Raw genomic sequence first — 21,506 nt, 5'->3', positions numbered from 1 at the left:
GTTGGTTGACCATGCCGAGTACTCTTCTTAGTTCTGGTATACACGTGGGTGGCGGCATCCGTGTTATACCACTGATTTACTCCGGATCCGGCTTGATTCCTCCCTGGCTGATGATTTGGCCAAGAAACTTCACGGTTGAAACTAAAAATTCACATTTCTCCATGTTGAGGGTAAAGCCCTTGCTTTGCAACCGCTTTAGAACACCCCGGAGGCAGCTGTCATGCTCTGCCTGGGTTTCACCAAACAAAAATGTCATCCATGTGGCACACCTGTCCTGGTAGACCATTCAGTATACCTGTCGTCTCATTCTGAAAATACTCAGGGACAGAACTGATACCAAATGGTAGGCGGTTAAAGTGATATCGCCCAAAAGGTGTTATAAAGGTTGTTAACACTGCGCTCTCCTTTGTAAGAGGTGCTTGCCAAAAGCCAGAATTGGAATCCAGTTTGGTAAAAATTTTGGCTATCTGTAATTTGGCTAAAGTCTCCTCCACAGCTGGAAAGATATGACGGCTTCTCTTCACGCTCTCATTCAGCTGCGTGAGATCCACGCATATCCTGACGCGTCTGTTGTGTTTGTGGACTATCACCATTCCTGCGCGCCAGTTAGTTGGGGTATCAATGCGAGAGATCACTGGCATTCTCTCCATGCGATTGAGCTCTTCCTTTATCCTTGGTAAGAAAGGAATGGCTATTCTTCGAGGAGTTGAGAGAGCGTAAGGCTTCGCGTCGTTCTTCAACTCGATGTGATACTTTGTTGGCAGTTTTCCCAATCTGTTGAATAAATCGGGGTATTGGTCTATAATGTGAGATTGAAGGCTTGAAACTGCATCAACCCTGGTCAGAAAGTTTAGTTTCTCAATAGCTGGTCTTCCTAATAAGGAATGTATGAGATCCTTGATGACATAAGTTGTTTCTTGTACGCCTTTGTCTTTGAAGTTGACTGAGTTACCATGCACAAGTAGCATAACCATCCAGGGTTTACTACGCCCTTCACTCGTGAGTGTATCGAGAAACAACAGGTCATCCGTTTCTTGGGTCCTTTCCAGAGTAACGGTACTGATCCCCTTGCTCCTACAGAGGGTGCCAAAGTGTCCAATCTTTTGGCATTTATAACATTTAGCTTACTTAGCTGGGCAATTCTGTCTGTTGTGAGGTGATTTCCCACACCGGTGGCACGCCCCTTGACCTGATTTCTTTTCTCAGGCTGTCCAACAGGTGGGTGTGGCTTTTTCTGTGGTTTGCTCCTGGTCTGTGCTACTGGGGCTACCTCTGCTGCATTAGTAGGAGCTCTCAATGTGAGCTGTTGTTTCTTGACTGTTTCACTCTGGCGAACGACCGTAGTTGCCTTCTCTAGTGTGAGGTCTGGATCTAGCTGTAATCTCTCTAAGAGTTTAGCATCTCTGAGGCCCACAACTATCCGATCTCGGATCAATTCATCGTGTAGATTTCCGAATGCACAATGTTCTGCTAGATGGTGCAGTGCGGTAATAAAGTTCTCCACGGGTTCTCCTTCGTGCTGAACACGCTGATTGAAACCTCCACACACTCTTTCGTAAATTACATTGCGTTTCTTTATGAAATGCCCTTCAAGCTTTGTGACTACCGCGTTGAAGTCCTTTCTCTCGTCCTCTGTGAAATTCAGCGACGCCAGGACGTCTTCTGCTCTGTTGCCCATGCAGTAAATGAGTGTCGATATCTGGGTTTCGCCTGCTTTGTCGGACAGACCTGTCGCTTCGCGATATCTCAGGAATCGCTTGATCCATCGCGTCCATTGTTCTGGATGGATGAAATTGAACTGTTCAGGAGTCGGAAATGTGGAAGCTGCCATTGCTAACTTTGATCCCACTCGTTGTCACCATGTAGTGTCACGGATGTTGCGAGCCGAGTCTGATTCAGATGAACCTCGTGATAAGTATTAGTTACATACGGGATAAAACATTATAAGCCTTGGGTCCAACTAGTCTAATGCGCTACTACTACAAGTCCTACCATATTTTCCACTAGCATCACACAGCAAGAGAGATACCAAATCATCCATATATAAATACTAGACATATCTCGAAAGATGTGCACCGTATAGAATATTTGACAAATCGGGACGTTTCGACCCGTAAGTCTTTAAATAATTGTCCATCATAATATATTTAACATACGCGATGTGAGCAAATGTTCAAATAAATAATTATATAGTGTGTGCGCATCTGTACTTGTATATAGGTTGAAAAGCAGGCGATGTTTTAGTGCAGGTGCGATACATTTTAACTTCATTGCCCATCACATGCAACGTGTCATGAATAGTGTTGCGCATGCGCGTATAATGTATATATATGTTGGGTTTCCTAAATACAGATTCAGTCTTGTGTTGTGTTACCGAAGCCTACGCTTAGTCATCACATTGGTGACAGGAGTTAGTTTCGTTTCTCTGTTGTGTGGTTATGGCTGAAAGGACTGACGCAGTAAGAAGTCGGGAGGTGCGTCTCACACGTACGTTTGGTGAAAGCCTGTCTCCGTCACATTGGTTGGCATTCAAGAGTCACTACTTGATGGTTCAGCGAGTCAATCAAGCAAATAACATCCAACAATGGATAGATGCAGAGTACTGCGCCATGATGTTTCGTTTGCAGTTGTCGGGAGAGATTGAAATGAGGTTAAACCACGCAGAAGCGGCCGGAGAAGCCTGGGTAAGTGATATTAAGTTAGGGAAATAATTGTACGATTGGAAAGAAGGTTTGAGACCGCAGATGGGAAAGAACAGGCTATCCGGAGGTTTGAAGAAGCCCAGCAACAACCAGATGAAGCCCTCTCCAGTTATTTATTTCGGTTGCGACAGATGGCAGACTATGCTTTTGCAAAGGAAGTGCCAGGAACGAAGCGGTCTCGAGTGTTGTGGCGCTTCATTGCGGGAATGAATAATGACTTTGCCAGACAAGAGGTGTTGCGTCATAAATTGTTGACAGCCGAAGGGAAGCCGAAAGAAGATGATGAAATTCTCAATGTGGCAGAAGAAGCCAGATCAATTCAAATGGGAATGAGAGCAGCCGTACCAAGGACAGTAACAGGTGAAAATGATTGTTTGGCTTTTGCCTCTCAATGGATGGAACAATCTTGTGCATGTCAAAGGATTCCGGAACGCCAGCAAGTCGTCTCTAGAGGGCAGCGAGCACAAAGGAGAACTACGACAAGCAAAAGAGGAATAGAATGCTGGTATTGCGACAAAATACACTGGGGCGGGTATAGAAATTGTTGGCAGAGAGCTAGAGAGAATCCTCAATGGAAACCCCAGCAACATCAAACAAGGCATAATGCTGGGCCGACAACGACGACAGCGGTATTACAAGTTTCTGGCCATACCTTGGGTAGACATAGACAGTTTGGTATGACAAGGAAGAGACTCCTAAGAGCCCATTTGTTTTTGTCACGGGAGTGCTGGATCAGCAGGACATAACTGCAATGCTAGATACGGAAGCAGAATTCAGCCTTATATCTGCAAATCGGTTATCAGAAGACAGTTTGAACTGCCTGAAAGGGTCACTCGTTGTGACGTGCAAGGCTGTTGGAGGTGAGTTGGTTCAGGTAAAAGGACCAATATGCAGAGCTGTGCAGTTGACTGGAACGCATTTGGAAGTTTTCCAGCTACGGTTATTGGTGGTAGAAGGATTAGTGGTACCACTTATTCTGGGCGTTGACTTCCTGTCTAGGTTTGCAAGGTGACCTTTGATTTTCAGGAGATGAAGTTGTTGGTTTCTGGAAGTAGAGAAACAGTAAAGTTGTTAGAGGACTACAATGATGTTGGACATAAGTTGGAAACTATACACGCACAAGTACAGGAATTCGTGTTAATTTCAGCTGGAAGTGAGATGTTTCTCCCGTGTACAGCGCGAGGCATGAGGCCAGAACAGGAATATTTAGTAGAACCATTGAGAGACCATCAGTCAATGGTCAAACCAGCGCATTCAATCGTAATTCCTCAGTCTGACAAAACGCTGTGGATTCGAGTAGCAAATGCTAATAGCCAGTCAGAGGTCCTTCGAAAGGGAGACTTTGTTGCTACTTTATATCCTGATGTGTGTGTTGCGTATCGAGGAGAAAAGGACGGGGCAAGTCAGAAATTAATGGGGTATAAGATCGGAGAAGACCTAACAGGAGACCAGAGCAAGGAATTGGAAGCAGTGATACAGGAATATGAAACTGTCATGTGGAGACCAGGACAGCCATTGCCTGCGGTAGAGGTAGGGATTGAACACAATTTGGAGTTGAAGCAGGGGGCAAAGGCTAAGATGAGTAAGCCACGTCGATTATCACAGGCAGAAATGGTAGAGGTTCGGAAGGAAATAGAAGATCTACTTTAGCAAGGTCTTATAGAGACTTCTAGTAGCTCCTGGTCAGCCCCAATTGTGTGTGCTAGGAGGAATATTGGTCAGTTGCGACTAGCGATAGATTATAGAGCTCTGAATGCGCAGACAATTTCGAATTCAACTCATCCAATACCATTGATAGAAGATTTGTTGGATAGATTGGGCAATACACGTTTCTTCTCTACCCTAGATTTGAAATCGGGATATCATCAGATGCCTATTAGAGATAAAGATAAAGAACTGAAAGCATTTGTGGTTCCGTGGGGACAGCATCAATGGAAAAGGGGCGGCCCATTTGGCCTGTATGGAGCCCCATCAACATTCCAACGGATGATGACAGTAATTTTGTGCGATAGTCAGTACAAGGAAGCTTTATGCTATCTAGATGATATTTTGATATGGGGTCGGAATTGGGAGAAGCACATGAGTCGCTTGCGAGTTGTTCTAGAGGAGATTAAGATAGCAAGAGTGGTACTGTCTCCAAGCAAGTGTATTTTTGGAGCTCGACAAGTTGAATACATGGGATATGTAATAGAAGCAGGACAGATAAAAATTAAGGAAGAACGGGCAGAACAAATTCGGAAGCTGAAACGACCAACAACGGTAATGGAGTTGAGAAAAGCTCTTGGAGCATTTGCATATGTGCAGAGATGGATTCCGAGAATGGCAGAAATAGCGAAACCCTTGTATGGAGCTTTAGAGAAGAATGGCAGACAGAAGTTGATTTGAACAGAAGAAATAGATGAAGCATTCACGATATTGAAAGATAGAGCAGCAAACTCAATAGCTTTGAATATTCCAGACTTTTCAAAGAAGTTTGTTTTAGTCACAGATGCTAGTAATGAAGCGAGTGGAGCAATGTTGGCAAACAGTAGAGGTAATCAAATGATTGGTCAACTGAAACCAATAGCTTTCTTTCATCATACACTTACTTCCGCAGAGAGACCGTATAGCACAACAGATAAAGAACTCTTGGCGGTGGTCTTGGCAATTAAGAAGTTTAGAGTATATTTGGGTAAGCCATTTGATTTGATTACAGATCATAAGGCATTACCGTAGTTACAAACATCGGACATGGCAGATGAACGAGGACGACGCGAACGATGGTTGGAATTACCACAGCAATATGATTTCAAGATCATACACAAGGCAAGTCGAAGCCAGGAAATGACTATGGCAGATTATTTATCTCGAGTGGGAGTTGATGGTCGTTTAGTTGCAGTTGTACAAAAAGGGTCTGATGTGGGTGTGAAAGAGGAGATGGCAGAGTTGTTTGAGTTGGACACTATCCGACAAGAGCAGTCTAAGAAGTCTGAAACAGATCAAGTTATCCAAGCAATCCAGCAGAAAGCACAATGAATGAGGAAGGCCACAATAGTGATCTGAAGGGAGCTTATTCCAAGGGACGATTACAGTTGAGTGCCGATGGGATATTGAGATTTGTGAATTTTCGTGGTAGCAACACGAAATCACCCCTTGGGTGTTAAACAGGAGTTGTTGTTGGTACTTCCAAAATCTTTGAGAAGGCGCTTATTGTTCCTAGTACACGATTCGCCCCTGTCAGGTCATATGGAACAAGCGAGAACATGAGAGAGAGCTCGTAGAGCAGCTTGGTGGCCTGGTATGAAGAAGGATGGGATGCCATATGTTCAAGGATGTGATAAGTGTCAGTTGCATAAGCGAAAGAAATTCCCTGGCAGAGCTCCATTACGGAATACCGATATTCCAGGACGCTCTTTGGACAAGGTTCAAATAGACTTCTGCGGTCCTTTTCACAAGTCAATTCCAGATGGAATGGAGTACATATTGGCTATCCAAGACTTATTCAGCAGATATTGTATTTTGATACCAACAAGAGATTGTAAAGCGAAGACTGCTGCACAAGTATTTCGAGAGAGGTGGGTGTGCCAGTTTGGAATTCCTCTCATGGTACAATCAGATAGAGGTACACATTTCACGGCATTGGTTTTCCAAGAGACTTGTACAGCGTTAGGAATTAAACACATATTGAGTTCAGCAAATCACCCACAATCTCAGGGCCAGTTTGAGCGTCAGAATCAGTTGGTGGATAATATTCGTTGCTTAATAGAGGAGGAGCCATATTCTGGCCTAGAGCAGTCGCGGTAATACAGTTTGCACATAATACCGCAGTAAATGCTACCACTGGATACACTCCTCATGAGTTATTGTTTGGTCAGACATCACGACGTCCAGAGACACTGTTAGCTAGACAGCTATCACTATCAGGAAGATTGTCAGACGAGGATTGGGAAAATGACGAGACACACAAAGAAATGGCTAGAAGGCGAGTGGTAAATACGATTCAGAAAATGGACAAAATATTTAGAAGTGTAAGAAGGCGGATTGCACAGTGTCAAGAAAAACGGAATGTACGAGCTTTACAACGAGGTGTTCCATATGAAGTGGGACAAGTGGTACGAAGAAAGTTATCACCAGCTGAAAGAAGATTAGGGAAACTTTCACCATACAAGAGTTCTAGACATGTGATAATCGAAAAACAAGGAGACACATATTGGTGTCGTGAAATTGAAGGGACAAACCCACGAACCATTCAAAGGCATTACAACGACTTAGAACTAGCTCAGGAAGGAACATTATCGTGGGAGAAGAACATCATGGATCAGAGGAGGACGGACAGTGAATTGGATACAGAAGATGACTTTTGTGGACCGGTATCACAAGACCAGAGAGAGCAGCCTGAAGAATATAGAAGACGGTATCCAATGAGACAAAGACGTTGTGTGAGACATCTCACACCAGACCCATACGCTAACAGATATGAAGAGGTCGAATATCGGTACACGGATGAGGATGACGAAGATTTTTAAATAGCACGGTGAACCTAATTTTGTAGGAGGAGTGTCATGAGTAGTGTTGCGCATGCGCGTAGGATGTATCTATAAGTTGGGTTTTCTAAATACAGATTCAGTCTTGCGTTGTGTTACCGAAGCCTGCGCTTAGTCATCACAGATGTATGTAAAAAACGTATACGTTGTCTTTCTTAACTCTACGAATTAATTAAGAAACCTCGTTTTCAAACTTTTACATTTACGCCCGCGCAAACTAGACTTATCTAGTTTTTCAATTGTATTTTGAAGTGTTTATATATAGATTTCACAAACAAACCTCATCGTCGTCTTTCTATGCAAGTATTAAATCAACCAATTTCTACGCTAAGAGTTTAGCTGTCTATACTTCAAAGTTGCCAAACTAGCCAGCTGACGTGTCATTTGATGTTCCCGTAGATACTCTTGGACTGTTGATAGAAATCAACGATACTGTAAATAGTTTGGTATTGTTCCTAAAAAGTACAGCGAGAGCGTCTAAGAAAAAGTAAGTAACAAATTATTCTTTAGAGTTAGCTAATCGCCTACCGATGTGGGTATAATTCCTGGTCTCTCATTAAGAAGTGCTTTCGTGATATGCAGCACATTGACCACACCCTCGGCTTGTAGTTGTTCCAAGACGTTGTAAGCAGCACAGAAAACACCAGTTCTTCCCATACCAGTGCTAAGAACAAACGTCCATATGTGTACGTCGCTTTCGCGTCCAAATAGATATAGACGACTATTGTCTTTACCAGCAATGAACGATAACCCGGTTTCCTCCTGTACTCTTCAGTTTCATGTCTAATTGACTCATCATGTCTATTAGTCCCGCCATATCACTAGGAGCAGTTTCATTTGGCCAAGCAGTGTAATGGAAAAGAGCAACGCTAGACGAATTTTGGCGCTGAATATACCAGATTAATATATGAGCAGAATATGATTAGACGTTTAGATTCTTTCAACTAATCTGCCAACGTACCTTTCTCACTTGCAGTTCGTAAACCGTAAATGAATCGTTTTCTTCTGAAGAGAGGAACTCTACTTCGATTTGCTTGAAGGTACGTGACCCAGACTCCGGCCAATACTAGATATAAAGAGAATAATAGTGATGATGTCTCACCATTATACAAGCAAAAACCTGTTCGTATTCGGTTGACTGAGCCAAGTTGACAACGGCACACGCTCGCTGTTCAAAAACCATTTTCCACATGTCTATCATCGTGTTGGGAAAAGGAGCTTGAGTCACAATAAAGAAGTTGCTTTTGTGGTAGCCCTGCAAGGACAATTTACGTAAAATAACAAAGTATATTATGGCACATACGGTCACACGATAAATCCCAAAGAATTGACTAAAACTAACTCCTACATACTTACATTGACAAAGCTTGCGTTTATATAATCGGCTCCTTTTTCAATATTTTCTGGCTGACCATTTTCGTTCTGTTGATCTACCCGTAAAATCACTCGAGCAAAATCGGCTGAAAAACACAATTGAATAGACTCAATCGTACCATTTGCATTATTCTAGAAGCAAGTCTGACATACGTGGCAAAAAGTTGTAATTCCTGTTCTTCGTTTTCCTTACAGAAGAGAGTTGTGTCGTAGCAAACTTAGATTTAGCAAGCGGTAGACAAAGACGAACTAAATTCTGCAAAACGTGTTACCTGGAGTTGCCTAGTTACTGATTTCAGGTACGCAAAGACATACATCAAATTGTTTCTTGATTTCGTTTGAGGTCAATGACCGCAAACGACCAAAGGCATTGGAAAGACCTGACGCTTCTATTTCTGTTTTACCGGTGTAGAAGGCTTCTATAATTGCATCGTGAATAAGAATATACTGCATCTATATCAGCAGTCAAATCAAAACGTGACGCAAGATTTGTAAACAAAACAGACTTAGTTAAACTCCAATTGCAGACTCACCAAGTTTTGTATCATTTCCATACGCCGCATCCTCAGCTGCCTAGCAACGTTTTTTACATCTAGGGCTTTCTCGAGTGCTAAATAGTTTAGCAATGTATCAATTGCCACAAATGTTCCAGAACGACCGGCACCAGAACTAGCTCATTAAAACGAGTAACCAGTTAAAAGGTATATTGAATATAAACTTGATTACAAAGTATAAGCTAAGCAAGCATACCTGCAATGGACAATAAGGGGTGCTTTGCAGTCTCTAGATTCTCTTCTGATTCGGAACATGAATCCCAAAAGATCATTGACAAACGACGGAACTCCTTGATCAGGCCAGCCTCCAAATAGATAATGAGTCACCGTGCGTTCCTCACGTAGCTAAAAGACCAAAGACGCATCTCGTTTGCTTAGTTGTTTCGCGATAGCACAAACAGTTACCACTTTCAATGTCATTTTTCGGACTGTGTAGGCTGCTGTTTCATTGATCGCACCAACAGTCACCGTCATACCCTCGCAATTCATTGGCATATCATCTTTCCAGTACTGATAACACTTGTTCTATTCACAACTTGTTAGTACATTGTAACTTATTCCTTACAAATAGATACAAACTCTTAGTTACCTTGCCATTTTCTATACTTCGAGTCAGCATGACAATAAATTCTGCTCTTTCGAGCCACACCATACGCCAAAAATCACAATATGTATTGACAAGAGGCCCTGCAAAGGCCATCGACTTAAAAATTCAATCAAAACAAGTCTTGGGTGCACTTTAATTAATTAATTAGCCATACCTTGAGTCACAATATACTCTTTACTCCTCCTGCATCCCTGAATATAAAATAATTTCAATAACTTGTGAAGACAATAGTATAATAGTTGCTTACGTCCAGATAGGAAGCATTAATGTATTCGTTTTCCAGTTTGCTCATTCCCTGCACTTCATCGAGCAGGACAGACAAACCATCGTCTAGACGTTTTAGACATGCTCGTCAGTGACTTATTCGGCTAAGCTGGTTATGCCAACTTACACGGAACGACATTTTGATAGCGGTTTTTGTCTCGATTATCAACATTGGTTGCTAATGCAGTGCTCTGATCGTCGCTAACGTGAGGTAGCTCCTATAATCAAAATAGCGACTTAAATTTTCAATGTCTTCATTAATTAAGCAACGGGAAAAATCAATGGATTACTTCGTATTCAACGTTGAATCCCTCGTTGTCGTTTTCCTTCATTTTCTCAACATGCTCCTCAAATGTTAGTATTAATGTTGCTGTATGACAGAATTTATCTACTGCTATACAAAGTAACACGAAACAGTTTGACTCACTAGCTCGGTGATCGTCCGATTCCGAACATGGTAGATTTTCTGTCCCACTAAGGTCTTGTAAATGAACGTTATTTGAGTCTTGATTAGACGCACTCGAAACCTTAAGTGTTCTCCTGTTAATAAAAATTTATTGCAACCGAGCCAATAAAATATCACGTGATCTGCTGTCAGTACATACCAGATAGCAAAACCGAGTACTCCAACTGACAATGCTAGCACTATAAGTACAACTGTTGGAACGACATATCTGTTGTCAGACGACGACGGTGACTGCGTGGGAACATTAACTGGATCAGTTGAATGTACTTCCGAAGATGGAGATACTTCAGAAACTGGATCAGTTGTATATACTTCAGAAACTGGATCAGTTGTATATACTTCAAGTTAATATATTAAAAACATTTACTATATCAAATTCAGATACAACTAAAACAATCTTACTAGTAACTGCACTAGTTGATATCATTTGGTTTCCAGAAGGCTAAGCACACATAAGACGATAAAGTAGACACCGTTAAATTATGTATTTACTCACCAACGCATAAGTAACAACACTAATAACGGTTAGTTATTTACACAATATAAAACACTAACTCTTTCTTTTGCTATCCATTGAAGATAGAAAGCGTAAGTTGTGTTTGGTTTTAATGTGGTATTACTGTTGCCGTTTGCACCAATCAACAAGTAACTTTCGACTTTATTAGCTGCAAGACTGTACGCGACATTGCGTGTTGCCACTCTGCCATCCTCGATCTTGGGCAACGGTGCATCACGAGACCATAACACTCCAGATTTTAGTTCAAGAACAATTACTTCGACAGTCCTAGAAAAGGACACAGTTGTCTAATGCAACGCAATCCGACCATACTTACATAATGCAGAGAGTAACCTAATTGGACCGTTTGTTTCATTGACAGCAGGAATACTGATTTTGACGGTCTGTCCATTTTCTTTCAAGACCTTTATAGGTCTAGGATCAGGCGGAACTGCAAAAAGGATTTTATTTGAACAAATGATAAAGGCGTTAATGTTCTACATCTTTGTACAAATATTGTAAAAAATAGACGCTTTAGAAAAGATGGCGTACTGCACCAATCTCAAGCAAACAGCATAGATAAAGTAAAAATTTGCTATGAACCTTAGCTAAATCTAGGCTAGATAAAAATGTGGTTCGGTAACTCTTCTACTGCAGTTCAATTAATTAATAATATTACTACAGTAGTATCTGAACCATCGACTCAGTCAGATCTAAGAGACAATTTTTCCACTAAGCGAAAGACTAATTTTTTTACTCACATGGAAACAGTACATGCGCCAACATTCGTTCGTTAGTCAAAAATTAAAAAGAAACAGTTTGTTACGTTTAACTGTCCTAAGGATATTAGTAATCTCCTGAATTATGTGCTATAACTAAAGGTTATTTACGACTGGATCACATAAGTAATGTTACAAGTGTTTCATTGAAAAACCACGTTTCGTAAATTTGCTGAACTACGTTATCACTAGCTTTGCAAATCTTACTAATCAAAATTTAGACCATAACTGCATGCCATTGCGTTTAAAGTTCCGGGTAAAAAACGCCGCAAATTTTACAATATCTTTAAAGACAATACAAAGAAGGAAGTCCTAAGCTAGTTGCATAAAAATGTTAATCTGCTTGAATGTTAAAAGCAACACCTCAACTGCATTTGCTGCAATAATAAATACTAAATAAGTTTTGATAATTCTATTTTTAAAACTTTGTATCAACATAAGCTTTTATTAAAAAGTGTAAAGCTAAAATTTTGTAACCGTATAATGGAGATTGCACCCATTGGATTTCGAATTTTTGCTTGCTTCCTAATTTGAACATAGCAAAACGTGGTATTTAGCAACACAACCAACAGTTGAACTACTAGTAGTGAATGGAAACAGACCACGTGACAATAACTGACATTAAATTAGGTGGAAAGCTGAACATACATGTACATGGTTTTTAGATCGCATTCTACTCTAGCTAATTAAGTTAGGACACCCTTACCATCAGCCAATGTTCGAAATGTCTTCACAGCACTTGCATTACTCACCAAGTGATGGCCTCCCTCAACATTGATGGCTTGCACCCAAATTGTGTAAATCGTGTATGGATTCAAGTTTGTTAGAGTAATATGAACTAATTTACTAACATTAAGTGTTTTGACATCAAGATGACCGAGGCTCGTAGAATAGTGTCCTATCACATAACTGACGGTGTAATATGCAATAGCACCATTAGGAGCAGCAGGAGTGGTCCAAACAATTTTAGCAGAAGCAGAAGTCAGTTCACGATCGGCGATTGTAACGTTACGAGGATTGCTAGGTTCTGCACAAACATAAAACAAGATATAGAGTAACAATATACAAAGAGGCCAGTTATCTAGGTATTGTCGTACCTGACTGCAGAGTGGTAAATGACCTTTTTTTACTCAAATCAGTAATCACATCATGTGAGTTGTTGTTAGCACCTCGCGGTCTAAACGCAACTGCAACTTGCACGACATATGTAGTGTACGGTTCAAGATGTTTTATCCAAATTTTTCTACAGTTGAACTTGAAAAGTTGCCGAGTATAGTTGATAGAGACTTCACAATATGCAGCAAATACGTATTTGTAATCCGCTGATGTCCATTCTACTTGAACCGTATGTGGATTAACTGACGTTACCCGAACAATTTGTGGTGGCTCTAGTACTGTTTATAGAGCATAAAAGACATTGAGATCTACAACCTTTAGCAGCAGAATAGTTTCTTACCTGCCGCATTTGTTATAGTTACAACACGTTTGCTGACAGCAGTCTTTGCACAGGGCGGGTCATAAGTTGCAGTGACATCAAAAGCGTAAAATGTGCGCGGGTGCAGATCTGTGAATGTGTACATATTTTGACGGGTATGTCGAGTCACACTTTCAGGAACATAATATAAACGATATAAATTTATCGAGTATTGTTTGACTTGACAAATCGAAGGGCATAAAAGTGAGACTTTTATCTTTGTTGTAGTAGTTGAAATAACTTTCGGTGGTTGGCATGACAGTTCTGTGGCAATACAAACAGAAGTCAAAAGTTTTCACACTTGTACAAAGGATCCAATCTATTAATTGACACAATTGCTACATCGTCAATTAAATAAATAATTTTCGCGTAACTATTTGTACTTTCTGTTAGTGACGATATTATGCAAACAGTGATGTAAAGTCGCCATAATATTTTGTTAATTAACTCTTAGTTGTTTTGCACTGTCGGTTCAAAATTAGGGCATCTGGCCACTGAATATATTCTGTGACCAAAATTATGACTGCGTTTGTGATGTTAAATATAAAAGAGCGATTGTATATAACTTGAAAAGCTTTCGTGACAAGATGGAGAGAGAGCAAAGGGAGCAACAGGTCTTAAAAATTTTGACGCCACGTTTTGCCTAGTATCGAACAGAATATTTGAGGGTGAGAAGTGCCTACTGCGTCGCAATGTGAGTGGCACTCTGACCGGTTTGGATGTATGTTGTGGGCATCCCCATCAACTTACTTGCTGATCCGATAGCCACCGCATGGAGAGCAATTACAGCTAGACGTGCGTTATGTTTCCAATTTACGGTCAGCTACTAGAATTTAAGTCTATACCTAGTATCTACTACATCCGTGTCTTCTTAAGGGTTCTCTTTCCAGGGGTCGACTCTATTATAATTTCTTGGCAATAAGAGTGAAATGACCCTCGATTTTGCTCCCGTACACGACTAAGAAGAAAAGAAGACTGACGCGTGACAAAAGGAATGGAAAGAAAAGCTAGAAGTAGAGAAAAGTCTGTTTTCTGTGTTTCCGTGCGTTAGTTTGACAGAAATTGTTGCTACGCGGTTGCGGGGTGACATCGAGAAGCTTCCCTCAAACCCAAGCCCCCAGTTGAATAGGTAGTGTAGCTTGTTGCTATGACATTTCTGATAAAGAACAATCTTTGATTGATTCCAGAGTCTTCCGTAGATTGATGTCAAAAGGTTGAAGTTGGTCAAAGACTCTGTCAGGTGGGACAGTCCTGAGAATGAGGTTTAGTTTGCACAAAGACAAACATGATCTCAGTAAAAGTATTTCTACCCAAAGATCTTCTATATCTTGCAGGTATTGTTGAATTTGCCAGATTTTGTCAATACGAGTTGAAAGGCTAGTATTGAAAAATCCTTAGATGGAAAAGACCCCAGAAAGTCGACAACTCGTTCCGCTTCTGACGGGAAATTCCGGAAAGAACTGGTTTCCAAAAGGCCAGAATATCTCGCACTTGGACATATTCAATGAAGACCATATCTAGGCCCTTTAGATTTCACATCTGCTCTAAGAGTGAAGCTATATTGCAACGACAACAAAATTCCGTCATCTAAGTACCACAACTTTAAGTTAATGTCATTTGTTGGCCCAATATCATCAACTAACTCTAGAATAACCAAAAATAAGCAAAGAACCGAGAGGGTCATCTTGCTGAACACCAGTAGAAGAAGTGAGATTTCGACTGCCAAAACGAAATTCTGCTCGTTTGTGATAACTCCACTGCACCAATTCAAAAAGCTCAAGAAGCTTTCGGTAAAGACGTCACAGAAACGTAGTACGGTCACAATTGTTGAAAGCATTTGACATATCCAGTTTAAGGCAACTTAAGTTAGGATCATCAGGATAGTGAATGTACCACTGCCTCGAGACCATCTGGAATGCCAACACCTACCTGGCCATATGGCAAGAAAACATCTGGAAGCTTAGATTTCACAGCTGAACAGAATACACGACTAATCAGCCGGCGAATGTTTTCTCCCACAGCGATTGGCCGAATACCTCCACCTTAATTCCTGCTTCTTGTACAAAGCTGTTAGTGGAGCTCCTGTAAGCCATGGTGCTATTCGTCTCCATCTTTCCTGACAAAGCCAAATTGACCCATCGGATCAAAGTCTCTAGGCATTCTTGCGCAGATGGTGTGGACGTACCCTGAACTGCCTCAAGAAGGTGTTGCGCACGAAGTTTAGAAAACCCAGGACTAGAGGCTCGAGGAAATGCTTTCAAAGCCTCTAAAACTGACTTTAAAGTGACACAAAGAGGTAAAGAAGATCGTCAGACGGGGTGGGTGGTGGGTTGTACGGATGACTATGATGAAGTTCTTCGAATGCCTTCTGATCGTGAGAAGAGGCGCAACCATTGGACCTCAAAGACAGCATAGCATCTGCATATCTGCCTTCTCTACTCAAAAATAAGGCGTGACGTACAGTCTTTTGAGTCAACGACGAGCCAGATTTATTGAAGACACGACCAAAAGCTGCTCTTCTAGCCTCGATCCAAAAAAGAAACAAGATCTCCAGATTGCCACTGTTTCATTTGAGATATTATATATATATATATATATATATATAGTAAATGCTCGTTAGCATTTGTGTTTGGCGAACGATGGTGTTCTGTCTTTAGTCGTCGCGTAGCAAAGAGTATGTTACGTAGCAATAATTTCTGTCAAACAAACACGCGGGAACTCAGAAAACACTCAACATAGTGCGCCGAAGACGATGTAGCTGCTTTGATTCAAGTTGAATCGTCTTCTTACAGCTCAGTATTCACGAATGTATGTATTAAGAAGGTGGAGCATCGCCATTCCCCAATGTACCAAGCTCACCCAAATGTGCTCATTTGCTGTGAACTAATGCGATAGTGTCACGATAAGATATTCTCTTTCTAGAAGTGTATGATGGCGGAGATGGTCTGAGACTACTGTTACGCCGTAAGAAATCCTTGGCAGGGGTCTAAATAAAGCAGGAGCGTACCGTGGCATGGGCTAGACCGGGCTAGCCACATCATTTGTAGTCGTGGTCATAAAAATTGTGGACTGTAAGTACGTGTGAGGACCAAACCTGTTTAAAGTATATATACACCGCTCTTTTTCCCAGTCTGGATCTGCCACTGATTCTACCGTATCAGTCAAATAGAACTTCGTAAAATTGGGCGTATCCATAAAATGGGCGTGTCTCGTAGCATCGTGAAGTTTAGTTCCCATTTCTAGAGGTCACGCTACGGCCCTAATTAAAGGAATTGGAAAAGCAAGACTTTCAGAGTAACACTCACTGTGACTGCATGCCCTGGAAGGAATGTGCTGGAGAAAACGAAATCCGAGTGGGACCAAAGCAATCACACGTGTGAACGACATGGACATACAGCTATTGCACGTGGTGTAGCAACCTAGCGCGGAGGCGGACTGGGCACGAGTTTACTAGTCATTTTTGCACTTCGGTTAGTGGATGACATTAATTAGTCGACCTAAATCTATACAAACACTGTACTCTAACAGATTGACTATGGCAAGAAGCGGATGTTCATGCATCGAACTGTAGGGTCGTTAGAACCCAGCCACCAAACGTCCTGGAGTCTGGACTCCAACCCACGACGATATACTATGTACAGCAAACTGTCCCTGTCACCTCTAAAGTGCGAAAGAGTAGACAAAAGAGAACGAGAAGCAACATTACAAGAAACTAAGAAGACCAATGTACAACAGTATACTGATCGACTAACCATTTGTTTGAGTGATTGCCTCTGTCAAGCAGCCGAGTCTGTCTAGAAAGCAGCAAATACACAACAGCCACCCCAGACACCTTAACAGTGTCATTGCTAATCAACCGAGTCCTCTCTAGAAACGGCACGTACAAGATGAGACACGTTCAATAACACAGCAATCGACGTCTTTTCAGTTTAGGTTCAAAATCACGTGATTTATAGAGGAGTCAATTTCCCCCGCCCAACGCATCATTATCACTTCGTTCTCTCGTGTCTAGATGACGCGCTCAATGCAAATGATTTCTATGCTAGCCTTTCCACCACAAGTGAACTCTGCCGACAACTTTCAATCTGCGAATGATATCATAAATACGTTTACGATTTTTAGGCTAAGAGAACATGAAATTGTACATGTACCTGCGAAATCGAATACTTATATATGTATATAAATGTACTCTAAGATACTCTTAGTACACACTAATACAGAATGCTGATCTGTTTACTACCTAAAGTTAGTCACGTTTACAGTTGCAAGATTTTAAGTGCATTTTTCGTTAACTTAATCTGACTCCACGCGCACCGCAACATTTGGGAAACAACATTTCAAGTAAAAGTCGAATGCGAGTAAAATATTTGAAAACCATTTGCGCAATGGCGTGACAGAAATGGCATTTACAAGAAATCAGTTATTTAACATTAAACGTAACATAATTGCATTATTTCGCTGGTGTCCGGGAGCTTATCTCAGATACGACAGTTCCAACTGTTGTTCAGCTTTCGCTAGTTTAGAACCGGTTCACAGAACACGCAGCGTGGCTCTGCCGCGCAATAAATATGGAATGAGTGCTCGGTGAACATTATTAATCCTGAAAGAAATGCATAATTTATTGAAAACAACGCCATAATTAACTTAACGTGCACTAGGTAGTACTTTAATTGATGCCTCAGGAATGCTAGCCTTATTAGGTTACCAGAAAACAGAATTTACAATATATTGCACATCTAGATTAACTGAGTTTAATTTAGATCGTAAAATTTTAAAGTGTACATCCTCATAGCATCTCCGTAGGGAAGTAGCAAACTCACTATACCGCTATACACAAAAAAACTTTTTAAAGGAACATTCCGGAGATATGCGCTAGGCTCTGGCTCCGCCTTCGCTCGCTAATGAGAAATCCGTACTAGACAAGTTGAGTGCCTGGGCGCTATATCCAGAGCAAACTCGACAGATGTACGAAAAGAACGTTTAAAAACATAAAAACTGACGGGGCCGTTCAAGAAGTTCGTTCGCAAAATAAGCGTTTTCTTGCGCGCCATCAGATCACGTGAGCCTTACTGACGCAATCACGTTCCCGGCAATGGTTGTTTCCGTCGCTCTAAGATAGCCTCGGCCTCCTAGACCCATGTAGCGCCGATTCAAAATCGTCCTCCACGGGGCTGGGATGGTACCACCTCTTCTCAATATATTGCGGTTGGTCCTAGGACCAGCATTAGTGTTCAGTTTTATAATGCATACCTTTCCAATTACGGATGTAATCAACGAAGACATCTCATGCATGTCTGCTGTCTACCAAAGACTACACTGTACTGTACACAAACGACGACTTGTAGTGCGTTCTTCACGCAAACTCACGTCTCTACACGTCGTGGTTTGTATTCTGCGCCTGTCAACGGCAGTAACGACACCTAGTAAAGCCGTTTGTTCGAACCGATGCTTACTAGCCAGCCAGCTGCATGCTCAACGACTTCACGATCACGTCTAGTAGACAAAGTCTTGCAGAGAATTCACGGTGAAGTTTTGTCGCGATTTCGCGGCAAGTCACATCGAATCCGGACGATCGAGTCATAGCGGATGCGCGCATCGCGAATTTTCATCGCGAATTCGCGGCTCCACGCATGACTAGCTAACAGCTGCTCGCAGCGGATTCACGGCAGACACATGCCGATTGCGTCCGCGGCACCACTAGTAAAAGAAAGTGTTTCCTAACGTCCCGTTCACGTTCCCTACTAACACACAAATGATAAAACCGTAGCTACTGTAAACACAAAGGTACCCGTGCAGCGGGATGCGGCACGGATGTTCTAGCCGGACACGTCTTCGTCGTTCTTGTATTACGGCCGTACTTGGAAAGGTATGCATTTATGAAACTGAACACTAATGCTGGTCCTATGACCAACCGCAATATATTGAGAAGAGGCGGTACCATCCCAGACCCGTGGAGGACGGTTTTGAATCGGCGCTACACGGGTCTGGGAGGCCGAGGCTAGCTCTAAGAACGGTGAAAACAGTCGTGCTACTTTGAGACTGTCTACAGACTGACCTCCTTTTCGTGCGATTTATTTCCGTCCGGATTTTTTGCTAGCAGTTTACGAAGCACTCATCCCACTACGCAAGAACACTTTCCGCAATCTCACTCATCACAGAACCTCGCTATTTCGGCTGCGCACTACGCTGCGCACTAAAGCTGTGCAGTTCTTCGGAGAGTAACTGTTCCTTTAAAAATTAAGACGACTGGCACTGACCGGTATCTGCATGTGCATGAGGGTTTATAGATACAAAGAGGAAGAATTGACTACGCGTTTACTCTAAATTTTCCGAACAAACATTGTGTGACTGTGAGTAATGTGTTCCCCAAGACTTCAAGGATGCCCTAGATGTGACAGTGATTGTACAAGAATGGCGAAGAAGCTGACTGCAATAATTATCGCGGTCATACGCTATTGAGTACATATCTAAAGATCATGTCTAGACTTGTATTTATCTATAACTTATCAATCGCGGCTTCTTCCAGTGATGGAATCACTGCTACTCGAGACTGTCAAATTTAGATCCGGTACGACGACATGATCTTTTGCAGCTGGAGACAAATTCAGAAGATGAAGTGAAGTGTCGTGTATGTAATGAAGTGTCGTGCAGTACTGTTCATGGCCTTGCTTTGGCCATTGTTTCTATATCAATAGCAGCTTGTAAACGTTTTGCAACGTTTTGGCTGCGACTCAATTCTGCACATGACAGATAGATACGAAAAGAGTGAGGTGATGTTGCGTCACCGAATACTCTCGGAGAGCAACCAGGTGAGTACTCTATGGCAACTTTTACGGCACCTGGAAGAAGGGCTTAGGGAGGAAAGACGTATGTTGGTTGACACGCTTTATAAACGGTCAGGTTCTTTCAAGTACCTAGAGTTAGCTAAACAAAGTGATGATATTGAACACTACCTACTAAAAAGTACTTGCATTTAAAAGAGCAGCTACTACAGCAAAGATGAGTCGGGACGCGTCGGTAGTCAAGCTAACACTGTTTCTGACGAGCAAGGCTTTAGCAGGATAGGCCAACATAACACCAGATGACGCCAGGAATTACGACAGCTTGAAGAGGACTATTAGAAGCGATACAACATCAGTGAGGAGACCTACCGGCAGCGGTTTCGGGCATGCCGAAAAGAAGCCGAGGAGTCGTATTCAGCTGGAGCACATCCTGAAGCTCCAGAATTGGTTTCTAAATCTTACCCAATGGAACTCATGAATTATGACTAACCTATAGTCTGCATGGTCTGCAAAATTGGAGAAGAAAAAATTACGCATGCATGCATGCATGTCTATCTAAGCCAAAGACTCTTCAGCATTGCACACATTACTATTGGTACTGATGTGCATGCAGCCTGTAGCATGGGTTCAAAAACAATAACCAAGAAAAGTTTGACAACCACACTTATGCAGAAAACTATGTGATGTTTTTGGCATACCTGTTGACGTACTAGCTGGTGTTCTTCGCACACCTTCTATGCCCACATAAGTTCCCCGAACACCAAATTAAGCTACTAATTGATTAAGGAGAACAATGAAGATCTAACACTGGTGGTGCAAGCTACTAACTGATGTCACTACAACTTTATTGGTGCTGTCAGCACTGCAATTAGCATACTTCAGAGTTCTGCATCTATCTAAAGTTTGAGTAGATCGGCTCCAAGTCACGCCGCTTGACGCCCATCTAGCATCGCGTTACAATCTAAAATCCGTATTAGACAGTTTTACAATGCGAAAATCAGCATGTTCTATCGCAATTGTGTTTTCTACAAACATGCATGTGCATATAGTAATTTGGATAAATCTGGTTTACTCGGGTAGATTGCATGACGCCGATTTTAGCGTCTATAAATTCGTAGCACAGTTTTACGATGTGCGAACTCGCGCATGCTATCGCAGTTGTGTTTATACACCCTTTTATTTTGGGTAGATTGGCGTTGTACGTACTCGTGCCGCCCAGTGTTGATTTCAACACCCATTTGCTATACATGCACGGGCAATTTGACAATGTGCGAGACGGTGTGCCGTAAGGTTATAATACACCGACAGACAGACAAAGCAAACGCCCTATTATCGCTGTATGAGAGTTCACCCCTGCACATGCATACGCGGTAGCAGGCGCGGCGCTAGCACCCCTGTTGGGGTGCTGAAGGTCTGTCTGTGGCGTGTCTGTATGCGCGCGTATATATGTGTGTACGCGGTTCACGTTAATTAATTTAATTTAAA

At 41.9% G+C, this 21,506-nt stretch overlaps 1 protein-coding gene across 1 annotated transcript; it reads right to left on the bottom strand.

The window, feature by feature from the left end:
• Positions 1 to 7,458: 7,458 nt before the first annotated feature.
• LOC134187700 (receptor-type tyrosine-protein phosphatase F-like) lies at positions 7,459 to 17,178 on the bottom strand. Its single transcript, XM_062655853.1, has 25 exons — positions 16,992 to 17,178; positions 13,222 to 13,503; positions 12,863 to 13,159; positions 12,472 to 12,792; positions 11,341 to 11,437; positions 11,046 to 11,274; positions 10,893 to 10,932; positions 10,630 to 10,828; positions 10,452 to 10,564; positions 10,315 to 10,394; positions 10,152 to 10,242; positions 10,008 to 10,090; positions 9,915 to 9,951; positions 9,743 to 9,840; positions 9,559 to 9,678; positions 9,350 to 9,498; positions 9,133 to 9,268; positions 8,915 to 9,052; positions 8,753 to 8,855; positions 8,582 to 8,685; positions 8,346 to 8,480; positions 8,187 to 8,291; positions 7,960 to 8,111; positions 7,754 to 7,889; positions 7,459 to 7,680 (listed from the first exon to the last, which is right to left on the bottom strand). The coding sequence occupies exons 1-25, from the start codon at positions 17,083 to 17,085 to the stop codon at positions 7,606 to 7,608; spliced, it is 3,414 nt and encodes a 1,137-aa protein (XP_062511837.1). The 5' UTR covers positions 17,086 to 17,178; the 3' UTR covers positions 7,459 to 7,605.
• Between the last annotated feature and the right edge of the window lie 4,328 nt (positions 17,179 to 21,506).

This window comes from Corticium candelabrum, chromosome 12 (assembly GCF_963422355.1).
Source record: "Corticium candelabrum chromosome 12, ooCorCand1.1, whole genome shotgun sequence".
In the NCBI taxonomy this organism is placed as follows: domain Eukaryota; kingdom Metazoa; phylum Porifera; class Homoscleromorpha; order Homosclerophorida; family Plakinidae; genus Corticium; species Corticium candelabrum.
Note: the sequence above shows the minus strand (reverse complement) of the source record. Positions and strands in the feature narration are given on the sequence as shown.

What these genes read in the sequence shown, in the direction of transcription:
- LOC134187700 (XM_062655853.1), bottom strand. Translation starts at nt 17,085, where the DNA reads ATGACACTGTTAAGGTGTCTGGGGTGGCTGTTGTGTATTTGCTGCTTT. An exon ending in TGGAAATGATACAAAACTTG is followed by an intron (nt 9,053 to 9,132) that starts GTGAGTCTGCAA and finishes CTGCTGATATAG; the next exon opens with ATGCAGTATATTCTTATTCA. An exon ending in CAGGAATTATACCCACATCG is followed by an intron (nt 7,681 to 7,753) that starts GTAGGCGATTAG and finishes TGTACTTTTTAG; the next exon opens with GAACAATACCAAACTATTTA.